The 14,724-nt window shown below is 59.3% G+C and overlaps 3 protein-coding genes across 3 annotated transcripts; 2 read left to right on the forward strand and 1 right to left on the reverse strand.

Moving 5' to 3' along the window:
• Nucleotides 1–1,991: 1,991 nt before the first annotated feature.
• DCS_05799 (uncharacterized protein) lies at nucleotides 1,992–3,347 on the forward strand (the record flags this gene model as incomplete). The annotated part of the gene is made up of 4 exons (XM_040803100.1): nucleotides 1,992–2,521; nucleotides 2,611–2,688; nucleotides 2,766–3,263; nucleotides 3,317–3,347. 4 exons carry the CDS (start codon nucleotides 1,992–1,994, stop codon nucleotides 3,345–3,347), a joined length of 1,137 nt encoding a protein of 378 aa, XP_040658133.1.
• A 257-nt stretch (nucleotides 3,348–3,604) lies between these two features.
• DCS_05800 (uncharacterized protein) lies at nucleotides 3,605–5,646 on the reverse strand (the record flags this gene model as incomplete). Its single annotated transcript, XM_040803101.1, has 5 exons — nucleotides 3,605–4,938; nucleotides 5,037–5,066; nucleotides 5,137–5,162; nucleotides 5,232–5,500; nucleotides 5,566–5,646. The coding sequence occupies 5 exons, from the start codon at nucleotides 5,644–5,646 to the stop codon at nucleotides 3,605–3,607; spliced, it is 1,740 nt and encodes a 579-aa protein (XP_040658134.1).
• Nucleotides 5,647–13,076: 7,430 nt separating this feature from the next.
• On the forward strand, nucleotides 13,077–14,498 carry DCS_05801 (SWIRM domain-containing protein; the record flags this gene model as incomplete). The annotated part of the gene is made up of 1 exon (XM_040803102.1): nucleotides 13,077–14,498. The coding sequence occupies one exon, from the start codon at nucleotides 13,077–13,079 to the stop codon at nucleotides 14,496–14,498; it is 1,422 nt and encodes a 473-aa protein (XP_040658135.1).
• Between the last annotated feature and the right edge of the window lie 226 nt (nucleotides 14,499–14,724).

Here is a 14,724-nt window from a genome sequence, read left to right on the forward strand (position 1 = left end):
CCGGATACCTGCCTGGTCGTCGAATCTGGTTTTCTCGATGGCCATCAATCATCACCGCTGGCATTCCGGGCGGAGCAGGGCGCAATATTTATCAAGATGGACACTCTATGCATTCGGCGAGTCCATGTGTGTGCCATTCGGCGAGTCCATGTGTGTGCAATATCTAGCGTACCTCACTGCAAGAGTTGTTTGTTGAAAAATGCGGCGGATGCCCTTTATGCAGCAAGTAGGACGACTTCCTTAGTAAGCAGGACGACTTCCTTACGTAGGACGACATCCTTATGTAGGACGACTTCCTTATGTAGGACGACTTCCTTACGTAGGACGACTTCCTTATATAGGACGACTTCCTGACGTAGGACGACTTCCTTACGTAGGACGACTTCCTTAAACAGGACGACTTCCTTAAACAGGACGACTTCCTTACGTAGGACGACTTCCTAACGTAGGACGACTTCCTTAAGCAGGACGACTTCCTTACGTAGGACGACTTCCTTAAACAGGACGACTTCCTTAAGTAGGACGACTTCCTTAAGTAGGACGACTTCCTTAAGTAGGACGACTTCCTTGACGCCGGCCAAGTATCTTCCCATGTAATCTCCAAGGAAAGCAACATCTCCCGGGATAGATACCTTTGTCCCCTCCTGCACATTACCAGCAAGTATGTACCAGGTAATACCTACCGTAGGTGTTAGTACTAGGCAAGTATGTGTAAGTACTTGAATATGTGCAAGTAGTAAATGCTTACTACTAGGTAATAGGCACTCTGTACGGAGTATTTGTACCGAGAATGGAGCATCAAGCAAGTACATTGCACATGTACAGTAAGTGCACGCATGCAAGTACACCTACCTACGGAATACATGCACTTGCATTAGCACGGAGTACTGGTAGGGGTACTGTACATGTACTCCGTGCAGCAAGTGCATACAGTACCGTGCCGTGTGGTGATATATCTTTTTAATTGTACTTGCTCCGAACTACGGGGTACAAGTACAACTGATGCAGGAGGTTGTACTGCAATACTTATTGCTGCTCCCGTCTGTACAACCGCCGTGCAGTGCTCGATCAGTGTGTGGTGGTGCTCCGTAAATATACTGCACATATTACTACCTAGTACATTACCTTAGTACTGTAATAGGTACACTTACACTAATAATACCTAGTACTGTACGGAGTACGGAGCACGGTGTGCCTAATAGCTATAGTGGGGGGGCAAAGGTGTCGATTCACTTTGCAGTGGTACATTGGGGTGGCAATAATATCGATTCGGTTTGTAGGAGTAGTCCTACCAAAGCTGAATCGTCAATTTTGTCAAGTGACCGTGGCGCTACCAAAACAGAATCGTCACTTTTGTCAAGTGACTGTAGCCCTACCAAAATTGAAATCGTCACTTAGGAGTAGTCACAGTACTTGGCTTTAGCCGTAGTTACTGTACTTGTACTGCTACAACAGGCCGCTGTGCTCGCTCGTGCTAGGAGTGCTGTAGATCCGATGCATCGACTCGAAGCCGTCTATAACCGCTTGCCTGCCCTTGTTCGGCTCTCCAACTTGGCAAATTTCTCGCATTTCGCTAGCTTCGTTCGAGCAGGTGACGCTCAACGCTCGTACGAGCACGGCTACGCCCTCGAACGACACTCGAACGTATCCATCTCCATCCCCATCCCCATCCATCCCCATCCATCCCCATCCGCTGACTCCATCGGCCGGCTCCGACGTCCGGTCAGCGGTAAGCACCTACTTACCTCCTCGCCATCGCCGTTGCTGCCACGGCCAAGCTTCTTGTCGAAATTTCCTCCTTCTCCCTGCCTCCCACCATCCCACATACTGTACGACCGCGGCTGCATGTGCAAGACGCAAGACGCACAGTGGTACGCCTGTACAAATACTCTTCTCACGCCGTCCCGTCCTTTGTCGTCCCAAGGCTCGAAAATCCACCGGCCGCCGCCATCGAAAGCGTCGTGAATTTCCAGCAACGGACCTCTCACGACATGGACCCCTCGCACATGAACCTTCCCGTCATCGACCTCGACGTCTATCTCAACAAGCCGCGAGACTCGCCCGAGGTTCGCCAAGAGTGTGCCAAAGCCGCCGATGCCCTCATCACCTACGGCGCCCTCGTCCTGCACGACTCCCGCGTCGACAGCAAGGATAACGACACCTTCCTGGACCTGCTCGAGGACTACTTTGCCCAGCCGTCCGATGTCCTGCGCAACGATGAGCGCCCTGAGCTGAGCTACCAGATCGGCGTCACGCTGGAGAACACGGAGAAGCCAAAGTGCGCCGTCGACGAGCCCTGCCTCGACGTCGTCCGGCGTCTCCATCCCTCCCAGCGACCCCTCGACATTTCCGGCCACCAGCCGGACCCCAAGTGCCGCTTCTTCTGGCGCATGGCCGACCGGCCCCCGTACGAGACCGATTTCCCCTCCCTCAACGCCCCCAACGTCGTCCCCGACGCGCCTCACATCAAACCTCGCTGGACCCCGACCATGGACATGTGGGGGACCTCGATGAAGAACGCGTGGGTTCCTCCCCGCATCCTCCCGCTCACGTGCCGCTGCCTTGCGTTGGCGTCGTGTGTGTCCCGTGCTGACCATGAACCGTCGACAGCGTCTCGAAGCTTTCGGAAATGACCGCCGTCGGCTTGGGACTCCCGGCAGAGTACTTTAGTGATGCTGCGCGCTACGGGTACACCAAGGCTCCTCCACTCCGGCCCTCGCCTGACGCGTCTGCCGCAGGATGCTAACCGACGCTCGCACCCGCAGACCCCATCTCCTCGCCCCGACGGCTTCCGACCTGGAAAAGTACGGCGCCAAGGATACCATCCTCGCCGGCTTCCACACGGATCTCAACTTTCTCACCATCCACGGCCGTTCCCGCTATCCCGGGCTCAACATCTGGGCGCGCAACACGGGCGACCGCATCGCCGTCAAGATTCCTCCGGGGAACTACCTCCTCGTCCAGGCTGGCAAGCAGCTCGAGTATGCCACCGGCGGCCTCGTCAAGGCCGGATACCACGAGGTCGTCATCAACGACAAGACGATCGAGACGATCGAGAAACGGAAGCAGCAGTTTCCCGACCGTCCCTTGGTCCGCATTTCATCCACCCTGTTCTGGCATCTCAACTCCGACTTTGACCTGGCTCCCGTTCCCAAGCTTGCCGAGCGCGCCAAGCAGGTTCGGGACGAACAGGCGAGGCTCGGCAGGGACGAAGGCGAACCCTTCACGTATCCTCCGACCAAGGTTGGCCACCAGGTGGAAGGGTAAGTACACTCACCATGTTTTGCTTGCCGAACCAATCCTGACGCGACGGCAGAGAGTTGAAACATATCGCCTTGATGGTGTAAGCCATTTTCATCATGTATGATATCAGCCCTGATGGAGGCGACGAGAAAACGAGAACATGAAAGCTTTTCTATATCCTTCTATATGCTCCATGACTTCTCCTCCGAATGTAGGCATGCCGTGAACGGTCCCTCGGCGTCCACTTTCAAGTTGTACGAGCCTCCGTCCCGGTCGCGGCCTCTCACACTCACATATGTTGGCCTACGCTCACGGCCAAGTGAGCCCTTTGAGGCCATGCTCCTCGGCTGCGGCGGATGCATCATTCCTTCACAACGATCGTTGTGGTTTCCGCACCTCGACCGGAATCCGAGCCACCATCTGGATAGGGGTCGCCGCTGCTCTTGGGATCCTGCCCATCACCGCCCGCGTTCCCTTGTTGATCCTCGTGTCCGACGCCGTTCTTGCGACGGAGGCGAGTGAGCCAAGGCGGCAGGAGCCCACCGGGGATCCGCCACGTCCACGGTTCCTTGTCGTCGATGTTGGGCGGGACGATGCGCCCGCGAGTGGCCACCTTGATGAGCCAGACAACGGTGTTTATGATCATGTAGGAGCAAACACCTGCGATGAGGCCGTCGGCAATCGAAAAGGTAAAGGGCATGAGCGCGATGGTGAGAAAGGCCGGGATGGCGTCGCCCATGTATTTCCAGTTGATGTCGGTGACGGAACTAACCATCATGGAGCCGATGAGGATCAGCACGCAGCCCGTCGCCCAAGGCGGGATCGAGGCGAAGATGGGGGCGAAGAAGATGGAGATGAAAAAGCACAGACCCGTGACGACGGCTGTCAGTCCCGTCTTGCCGCCCTCCGATATTCCGGCGCCGGAGTCGATGAAGACGGTGACGGGAGGCATGCCGAGGATGGCGGAAATGGAGATGCAGACGGCATCGACCATGTAGGCGACCGAGGAACCCTCAAAGTCCTGGGTGACGGGGTCGACGAGTCCCGCGAAGCCGGCCATGCTGTAGAGGGTAGCCGTGCAGTCGAGGATGTCGACGTAGAGAAAGGTGATGAGCGCGAGACCGAACTGGGCGCCGTGGTCCTTGATGTTCCACTGCTGGACGTTGAGGATCTTCTCGATGGGATGGAAGTCGACAACCTTTTTGAAAAAGGCAAACGAGCTGTCGCCGATGGGGGTGTCGGGGAAATAGGTGACCGAGGTGCCCCGCGGCCAGGATATGACGCTGACGAGGATGACGCCGATGATGATGGCGCCACGGACCCGGTACAGGCTGAGGAGGACGGTGAGGAAGCCGCCGCAGAAGATGGCCAGCCACATGGCCGGGTAGCGCATCTTGCTCCAGCTCGGGCACGTACCGGTGGCCGGGTCGATGTGCTGGGGCGAGCAGCCGGCGAGCTCGGTCGGGGTCGTGCGGGAGCCGACGATGAGGCCGATGCCCTCGCCGTACGTGAGGCCAATGATGGCGAGGAAGAGGCCGATGCCGACGGCCGTCGCGAGCTTGATGGAGCGAGGAATGGCGCGGGCGAGCCACTGACGCATGCCGCAGATGGCGAGACCGAGGAAGATGAAGCCTTCGATGAAGATGGCCGTGAGGGCGACTCGGTAGGGGATGAGACCGCTGCCGTGCCGGCCGACTGTTCGTTCATCCATCGTCAGGGGCCGGTTGCCAGAGTCGACATGCAGGAAGGCAGGAATGGAGGAGATCGGGAAGGGGGAGGCCGGGTCAACCTACCGACGGTGTAGGTAAAGTACGCATTCAGACCTTTGAACGCAATGTCAGCACATAATACGCGGCGGCGACACGCAAGCATGTTCTTTCGGCGACGACCTACCCATTCCAGGAGCGAGACCGACGGGTCTGGCGATGGTTAGCGCAATGTCCGCGAGCATGGTTCTGGAACATGTCTCGGGAGGAAAAGCGACTCACAGATTGGCCAGGACGCCCATGCAGAAGGTGGACAGGGCGGATATGGCCGCCGTGGCGGTGACGGCGTCGCGCTTGATGCCCTCGACGCAGAGGGCATAGGCCTCGTCGCTGTTGCAGAGGGGATCCTCCTTGGTGCGCGGGCAAACGCAAGTGCCGCCCGAGTCGGCGACGACGGCCGAGTTGACGGCGATGATGTACGCCATGGCGAAGAAGCTGGCGAGCCCGGCGCGAATTTCGGTCAAGAAGTAGGATCCGTGGCGTTGCCGGGGCTTTTCGAGAGCGCCGTCAGCGACAACAGAACAGCCCGCTCAGGAAGACGGTCGGATGAGCATACATGACCGCTGCCATCGAGATGGAACCAGTAGCCGACGGGGCTGGCGGCCACCTTGGCGTTGACGGTATCAGCCCAGCCCATGGCGACGGCTCGCAGCACGGTGTTGTACGGATGGAGGATATGCCCGACGTCAACGGGTAGGGGGGTGGTGGTCGCGGCGCGTGCCGATCTCCGTCGATGGCGAATTCAGGGTGTTTTAGTTTCTACCCCCAGCATTCCGGGATGCCGGCTTTTTCTTGTTTTACCTCGAGGACCCGCTGCTCTGGGGAATCCGTTGAGGGGTTGGCATTACAGTTCCGGCTTCGTGTCACCTCCTGTATTCTATCCTCGCGCTGGTGCGGTGGAGGATGACGAAACGGCTCCGTCGTCATCAAGCGGCCGGGAATGGAGCGGATCGAGAGGCAAGCACTTCTTGACCGTCAAAGCTTTGGGCTTTCGTTTCTTCCGTATGATGGTAGAGGAAGAGATGCAGATATTTTCTACGTGTCCCGGAGCATCTTGACGAAAACCCTGCCGCCGAGGAGATTTTCAGGCGGATACTCGTCGTACACCTATAGTAGGGAGCGCGTTTGGTTGGCGAAAAAATGAACCCAGACACGACTCGGTAGCTAGCGTTCTGTTCCTGGAGAGCTTCTAGAATCAGATAAAATTAGTATTAATACTCCGTACTCCGCAGCATGATTCTCATTAGTAAATGCGCCCTCTGGGCGGGTGGAGTTCCCGATAACGAGCCACCAAGCCAAGGCGGGAGGCGTTTTTGCGACGCGTTCGTTGAACTATAATTTCAAGTGCAGCGAATTTCCTCGACTCCCCTTGCTTTTTTGGGTGGGAATGGCAATACATACTTGGGGGTGCATGTAGGCCGGAGGGCAAGGCAATTGTATCTTGCTCACTACGCTCGTCGATTGATGGGCTTCTCGATTTGGAGCCGTCCTTTTACGAAGCATTCTGCGCTCGAGGGACATGGATTGATTGTCAGCACCCAGCACTCGAGCGAGCACATGTAGTGCATACCTGCATCTTCTCCAATGTACGCACATACACGTACTCCTTGGTAGGCCGCCTGTCTCCCGCTGCTTCGGCTGATTGATTGTCAGCACCCAGTACTCGAGCAAACACAATTAGTGCATACTTGCATCTTCTCCAACGTACGCACATACACGTACTCCTTGGTAGGTCGCCTGTCTCCCGCTGCTTCGACATCATCGTATTATTCAACGTTGTGTCTTGCGGTCCCGTGCGTCACGGAGCGTCAAGGGGCCAGAAGGGACTCCCATCGGCGTAGAGCGAAGAGTGCAGCTGCACTTGGATGCATGCCAGGAGCGGCGCCGCGGGGTCGCTGGCGGGCGGGGTTGTGCATGGAAACACCGGCGAGCCGTGATTCATGGGCCATCTTGCCTGCCAGAGGGAGATGGGGACCTGTGCAGAGAGCGTGCAGCGTATGCGAACAAAGGCCTCCCATGGTGGACTTGGCCTCGCTCACGCCGCCTCCATCCATCGGGCCATCTGGCCACGGGTCGGACGCAGGCCCAGCAGAGGTGCTGCCCGACGTGCACCGCTCACGTTGTCGGATGGATCGAGCTGGTCATGCGGACGCTGCCTTCCCAGTCAGCACACGCCCACGAAGGAAGATGGACCATGGGCCTCTCCGCCGGCCATGCGACCCGATCACGATACCCCACCGACATCTTGCTGCTTCGCCTGCTTGGAAGCGGTTGGAATGAAGGGGATGGAGGGGATGGAGGGAGCGGGGGAGGGGCAGCTGTGTGGAATGGAGGGGAAGGGGACCGGGCCGTTTCACAAGCCTGCCCTCCCTGCATGCCAGGTTCGACGTGCGTGTACTTGCAGTATATGTTTGTGCATGGTGCGCACGCCCTCGTTGGTTGCTTTCTCGCGGGCTCATCTGTGACTGTAGGGGTAATGGAGAAGCTGCGTGGGCGTGTCAGGTTGAAGCAGTTGGGGCCTGTTGATGTGTGAAGCTGGCGGAGCAGGTCAAAAGACGATCAAAGGCAGGAGGACCACCTGTTCTGACCACACATTGGCTTGGTACGGCAGCACGGCACAGCAAGGTGCCCGGTCGCAGCTGCGTGCTCGAGGCGGCGGTGCAGGCTGGCAGATGAACGCCTAGCATGCGCGTGGTACCCGATACATGCCCGCCTACTGGCGCAGCAGTATAGCGGTGAGTGCCTTGCACAGTACCAGGTACCTATGTTCTGCTATAGGTCCTTGGGTTTTGGTAAGCACACGAAGGTTCGGCATGACCTGATATTAGCAGCAGCAAGCAGAGCAAGCAGGCAAGCACGATGCACAGTATTCGTACCGCACTCTTTGAGGTGCCATTTGCCAGCAGCACCGCCCCGCACCGCGCTACACTGTTGTCCGACCAGCGTGAAATTGGGACGGTAGAAGTATTACTGTAATTACTTGGTGCTGTGCACGCTCGTGCACCGTTGCATGGATTGATGTGCGCACGATAAGGCGCTGGCCTGGCCACTTGTTCCCAGATTAACACGACTCCATATGCTTACGTACTTGCAACCATACCTTGGCGTACGGAGTACAGTGAGTAAGTACAGGTGCAAGCGCAGAGCACGCGTAGTTGTACATGTACCTACACCTGCGACAGTCAGTCACCATGCCGCACACGCTGTGCGTACGTGTAATTGCATGCACTTAGGTACTAGTACTTGACCATTACCTGGGTACTGAAGTCCGGAGTAAGTACTTGTACAACTAATTACTGTACAGACAGTACTTGCCGTACTAGGCACCTACCTAAGGTACCTAGTAGTAATGACCTCTAGTGCCATCACCATTACGTGCTACGTGTGCTACGTGCCTACCAGGTAAGTATAGGCAATGTCCTACTGCCCGATGATGACGTTGACCTGGAGCCCTGGCAGCTCGACTCTGCCGCATGCTGCTCCGACGCGACCCGGACACGCAGAGGCTGCGGCAATCGAGCGCAATCGGGAGCAATTGGATACGGCCACAACTGTTGTCTTCTCGCGCCACCTGCGCGACGCGGATTGTCGCCACTATTTCCCGCAATGCGCGCTCCATGTCGGCGGTGGGAAGTTTGAGAGTTTGGAATCGGATGCAGCTGGCACTCGACTGGCGCGGGCACCTTGGGCAGCAGGCGTGCAGCGTCAGGGCCGGCTGCACGTCGAGGGGCGGAGCTGCGCCTCTGCTGGCACGAGCCGCCACCCCCTCCCCTGGTTCGAGGGCACAAGGAGGGCACCAGGCACTAATTACCATGGCACGACGAGGTGGCAATACGCACTGTAGATGCATGGTGCCCGTAGACACACGTTGCTCTGGCACCTTGGGCGTCCCGTTGATCAAGCAAGGTTGATCAAGCAAGGGTAGCTTTCGTCGTCGGGGCCTGTACCAGGTACCTAGTACCTACTGTTGGTAACTTAGTAGGCAGCATGAGCCCTGGGTCCCATTGTTTCGGCGTCCTCGTCGTTGGCATTTCATCCCTTCTTTTTCCATCGTCCCCCGTCGGTGCAAGCATGGACACGCATAAATGTCGGCCATGTACGGACGGAGTGTACTGAGCACTCCTTGGACCGTATTTGAGCCAGGAGTACGGAGTACTCCGTACAGGCGTTCGATAGTTGCCTTCGCCACGCAAATACGTTGGTCGCACTCGCGTACGTGCTGCTCTGGCCCTGCGGACCCGCCACGCGCACAGTGCGTTGGCCAACGCCGCAGGTCGGCGAGAGGCGAGGGGCGGGGTGCGAAAGCTGAATGGGGAACGAGGTGACGGCCTGACGAGGGTGTGACGGAGTCACGAGGTCCTGCTCGTCCGAAAGGGAGGGAGCTAGGAAAGTCAATTGAGTCTGGCAGATTGGCCGTGGCTGCCACCCGTTCGTGCTCGTACCTCGTCGCATCGAGACGCATTCGTGCTCCTGCTTTGCCTTGCTTGCCGCGGTCCGGCCTCGTCGAGGTCGGCTGCTGCCAATTGCGAGACGGTAGACGCAGCAGGGGGAGAGTGGGAGAGGAATAGGCGAGACGAATCGACGTCCCCGAACCTGGCGAGGACGAGGGACACGACGTCACATGCGTGGTCCCTTGGGCGGCGGCGAGGGAGGGTCCAGGGTCCACGGCGAACCCTTCACCCCTCTTCTACAGCGCTGCGCTAGCTGGGCTGGGCTACCTACTAGGTACTAGTTATGCTGTCCCGCCGGCGCCGTACTCCGTACTTGGGTCCCCTACCCTCCCCTCCCCCACCCCCAGGCTCTTGGTCCGATTTAAAGTTTCAGGAATCAGGACGTGGGCGGTACCTAGCACGCTGTACGAGGACCGCACTCGCCCGTACCGACTCCCCATGCTGCAAAGCAGTGGCATCGGTATTTGTCGTCGGAATTTTCGTCGTCGCAGCTCCTGACGAAATGCCACATCGAGGGCACATGCCCTTGCTCCATCCGCCTGTTGACCATCTGCTCACACGTGCCGAATAGATAAGGCATGAAAGGTAATCGTTGATGGCGCGCGTCGCCCAGTAGCTAGGAGGACAGGCAATTGGGACCTTGTCAGCGTCAGCACCGAGGCATCGATAGCTCGCATCGTATGGCGTGCGTGTGCCGGACGAGCCCTGAGCCGTCGACGGGATCCTAGCACAGTGCATGAACAGCACCTAGCGACAGGCACCTCGACCGCCACCGCGAAGCCGATAAAGTACAGTAGTTGCAAGAGTACGCTGGTGGATACGATAGGTACCAAGGCACTCCGTACCTAGCACTAAGCATTGCTGGTACCTGTAGTTTGAGTGGTGGGTACCTACAGTAGGTAGGTACATGAATTTACTCAAGTGCCTCAAGGTAGGTACATGAACTTACTCAAGCAGGTAGGTACATGAATTTACTCAAGCAAGTAGGTGCTCGAGTGGGTATTGTTCACCTTGTCGGCGGATTCGAGAGGATTCATACCTGCCTACCGAGTACAGCACACCTGCCGCCGGATATCGTACTTGCCCATGCACGTTACCAGGTCCCCTTGGTTTTCACTGGCGGCAGGTGCTATCTTGGGACTACCCATTGGCAGCCAATTACAAGGCGCTAGCCTGGCGCCTGGTGTGCCTGATGACCACCGCTGGCGGTCGCACCTGACTGGCTCGTGGAGGGCGTGTCGTTAGCGACCGGCGAGAGGCAGTGACTGTCGAGCTGCTGATGGGCGGAAGTACCTGCTGTAGTTTGCAAGCACTCGCACTGAACAATGCAAGTACTTGCAAGTCGAACGAGGAGTCGTAGACTTCACCCACAGCACCACGTACACCGACCAACACGTACCTGCAGAGACAATCTACATGCACAGTACGAATAACCGTCAAATCCTGCCACGACTTCTCTCTGGGGAAAGGGGGAACAATGTCTTTGGTCGCCTAGCTCTGGCGCTGAATCTAGAACGTGAGAGCAGCGGCTTGGCAGCCAGGACGCAACATTTCAATTTTTCATCGTCGTACGTAGGATGCTATGCTCTCCAAGTCGGGTCGGGTGGGTATTGGTGTGAGTACGGCCGTGTCGGAGGCCTGAGAGAAAAGTCGACTGCTTCGCAGCCAGGTGCAGCCTGACGTGCCGGGCAGGCAGTGGGCAGGACTGCACAGCGCCGGCTGCAGAGTGGGAGCGGACGGTGGTTGGCCACCTGTCAACGTTGGGTGGTGCAGGCGGATGCCTACGCGGTGCCGAATGGTGCCCATGCAGAGCACCCCACGATGGCAAGGCACCACGGCAAGTGCTGTATTAATTACTTCAAGTACGTTCGAGGTGCCCTGCAGTCGTACCATCGGCGGCCTGTGCTGCCTCGTACGGGGTCTGCAGCCTGTCGCCGCGCCGACACCCAGCAAGCGCCTGCCCTCGTCATGGTGAGGGCTCGCCATCGTTGCCGCCCTTCCTCGACACTCACCATCGACACTCACCATCGACACTCACCATCGACACCCAACATCGGCACCCACCATCGACACCCCACCATCGACACCCACCATCGACACCCACCATCGACACCCCACCACCGTCACCCACCGTCCGCTCCCACCAACCACAACCACGCAACACTCTTCCTCACGAAGCGCGATACTCCCCGTTTGGCCGTTCGACACCTCCGCATCCCAATCCCGCTCAGCCCAGTGGCCACGACGGACTACGGACCATCTTCTTCTTCCATTGAAAGCCTCGCCGCCGCCGCCCGATTCCTCGACCTTCGCTCACCTTCTTCCTCCTTCTCCCAACATCATTTCCGCTGCCCGCCGACGCCACGCCTATGCCATCTCGCCCACCCCCATCGGCACGATTGGCAGACATTGGCAGACATTGGCAGACATTGGCAGACATTGGCAGACATTGGCAGACATTGGCAGACATTGACAGACATTGACAGACATTGGAGACATTGGCAGAAATTGACAGACATTGGCAGACATTGACCGACAGTGGCAGACATTGACCGACATTGACCGACATTGACCGACATTGACTGACGCACAGGATTGCCCTACCTGCCTGGCCCGCCTCCAACCGCACGAGCCGGCATCTGGACGAGCCGAGAAAAAGGACAAATCCGGCCAGCCCGACCTTGACCTCGTACCTCCAAAGCCTCCTGGACGAGGCCGCCCATACTTGCACGCTGCACATCCCTCTCGTCAGTCCAGTTCTTCGTCCCGCCCCCCCACCACTCCTCGCCAGGGGCGTGCGCGTGCCTGCGCAAGGTGACTCGCCGGCGCCACCTCTTGTCCTACCCCGGCCTGGCGGCTGTTCGGTTCGGGTATCAACAGCCTGACTGACTGCCTACCCTGATTGTCCGCTCGCCTGCCTGTCAGATCGATCAGAGTCATCCGTCGGTGCATCCGCCGTGCCCGCGGCGCTCTAAAAGGCCGGCCAAACCCTCTGCGAGGCGTGCTCCCGCTCGCCGTTGCCATCGCCTCCAACCCCGACCTGCTCGCTGCTCGGCTGCCGCATTGCCAGCGACGGTGACCAATTGCCCTACGCCAAGCTTCAATCGGCCGTCGACGACATTCATCCGACGCAATTGCCCGCCGCCGGCATTGTGAACCATCCTCCCCGACGGGCTCGATCCCATTCAGCCAGCGAGCGGCCGGCCCCACTCACCTCCCGTCGAGTCGTGCTGTTCTCGCACGCCATTACGTGCTTGCTTGCACTTACTTGCACCTGCGCCTACAGTGCGGTGCGAGCACAGCTGCTGCCGGTGCCGACAGTACACGCCTCGCCGATACACGCACGCCAGTCCTCGGTCTGCCTTTGTCATTGGCACAAAGATAAATCGAAGCGGCCGCCCGCGTTGGCCTGCAAACTCTCTGTTGCTCATCACCCAACCCATTCTCCTTCTCTCTCTCTCTCTCTCTCTCTCCCACCTTTCCCACCCTCGGACCAGCAAACTTAAATCCGGCCCTGACCTATTATCTCCGCCCGCCTGTCGTGGTTGCCTGGGCACTAAAAATCGCCACCCGTCCACGTCATTCGGCGTCCGTCCACGCATCCATCGTCCACAGCATGGCTGACAAACCAGCCCATCAGCACCCTCATCAGCCTCCCATCGCCCCCGAGCCTGCTGCTACTTCTTCTGCTCGTCTGCATCCCGCCCAACGATTGCCTCCTCACCTCTCGACGCTCTATTCCTACTTTCATCCACCACCACCGCCGTCCCCGTCGTCATCGGCCTCCGAACCGCAGCGGAATCCGAAGCGTCCATTGCACCCGTCGATGGGCCCGCCGCCTCGCCCGGCCCAACCCATGGAGGCGCCCAAGTTCGCCGTCAGCAGCCTCATGTCTCCTCCCCAGGCCATCCACGACAGCTTCACCCACGATTCCTCCCTCTCGGACCGGGCACCCCCCGAGACGAAACATGGCAAAGGTGGACCGTTCTCGGCGCGGCAGCCGCTGCCCATGTCGCCTCCCGTCTCGCCCGACAGCAACCCCATTGGGCCTGCGGCGGCGACGGCCGACCGGCGCTCGCCCTCGTCGTCGTCGTCGTCGTCGTCGTCGGTGAGGGCCGTCCAGAAGGATCCGCTTCTCTACCCCAACGACGAGCACCTGGCGTCGATGCACCCTCAGGCGCCGCTCTTCCGGCCGACGGAGCTCGAGCAGCAGCATCTCCACCACCGCCGCATCGTCGACGACCACGTGCGCGCCCGGTCGCCTGTCATCTTCGCCTCCGGCCTCGCCCCGCCTCGACGGGACGAGTACGAGCTCGCCTTGACGTTTCGCTCCCAGGTCATGAAGCATTTCACGACGAACCGCCGCGGCTGGCTGCGACAGGAGCGTGCCCTGCTCGAGGCCGATCGCCGCGCCGGCCGCCGCGGCCACGGTATGCTGCGGCTCCCCTCGCGCGCGACGAGACCCGTCGCGGCCAAGCCCGTCGTCGTCGTCAAGGCCCGCAGCGGCAGCGCCGAACGCTTCCCCAGGACGGCCGACCATGGGCGCCAGGGTGCCACGCGGATCCGCAAGGATGGCGCGGCCGCGGGCCCGGCGAGAGGTGCGAGACCCGCCCACGGCCGCCTTAGCGCCACGCCGGAGCCGTCGCGGCGCGTCGTGGCCCCGAACCGCGAGGACAAGGACTTTGCCGCGCTGCCCGACTACTGCCCCTCGCTCGACACGCTGCCGAGCAGGGCCAACAGCCTCAAGGTCGACTGGAAGGGCCAGCCCATCGACCTCGGCAACGACCCCCACCGGTCGCTGCTTCACCCCGACGAGGTGCTGCTGGCCGGCAACCTTCGTCTCGACTGCGCCACGTACCTGACGAGCAAGCGGCGCATCTTCGAGCGCCGCCTCCAGTGCCTGCACAGGGGCAAGGAGTTTCGCAAGACGGACGCCCAGCAGGCCTGCAAGATTGACGTCAACAAGGCGTCGAAGCTCTGGACCGCCTACGAGCGCGTCGGCTGGCTCGACGCCGCCCACGTCCGCCGCTTCCTGTGACGGACGACGCCGCCGACGAACCACGGGCGCGCCACCACCCGTCTTCCCTGCCCATCCTTCTGCCGGCTCGCGGCCGACGGAACCTCTCCGCTCCTCTTGACGAAATTGACGATTGACGAGACCGACTGCGGCCATGCGACCCCTAGCTTGCCTGATCTGTCGTCTTTTTTTTTTTTTTTTTTTTTTTTTTTTCCCTGTTCGTTCCCTCGACGGATGTACGTCGCAT

This window comes from Drechmeria coniospora, chromosome 02 (assembly GCF_001625195.1).
Source record: "Drechmeria coniospora strain ARSEF 6962 chromosome 02, whole genome shotgun sequence".
NCBI lineage: Eukaryota > Fungi > Ascomycota > Sordariomycetes > Hypocreales > Ophiocordycipitaceae > Drechmeria > Drechmeria coniospora.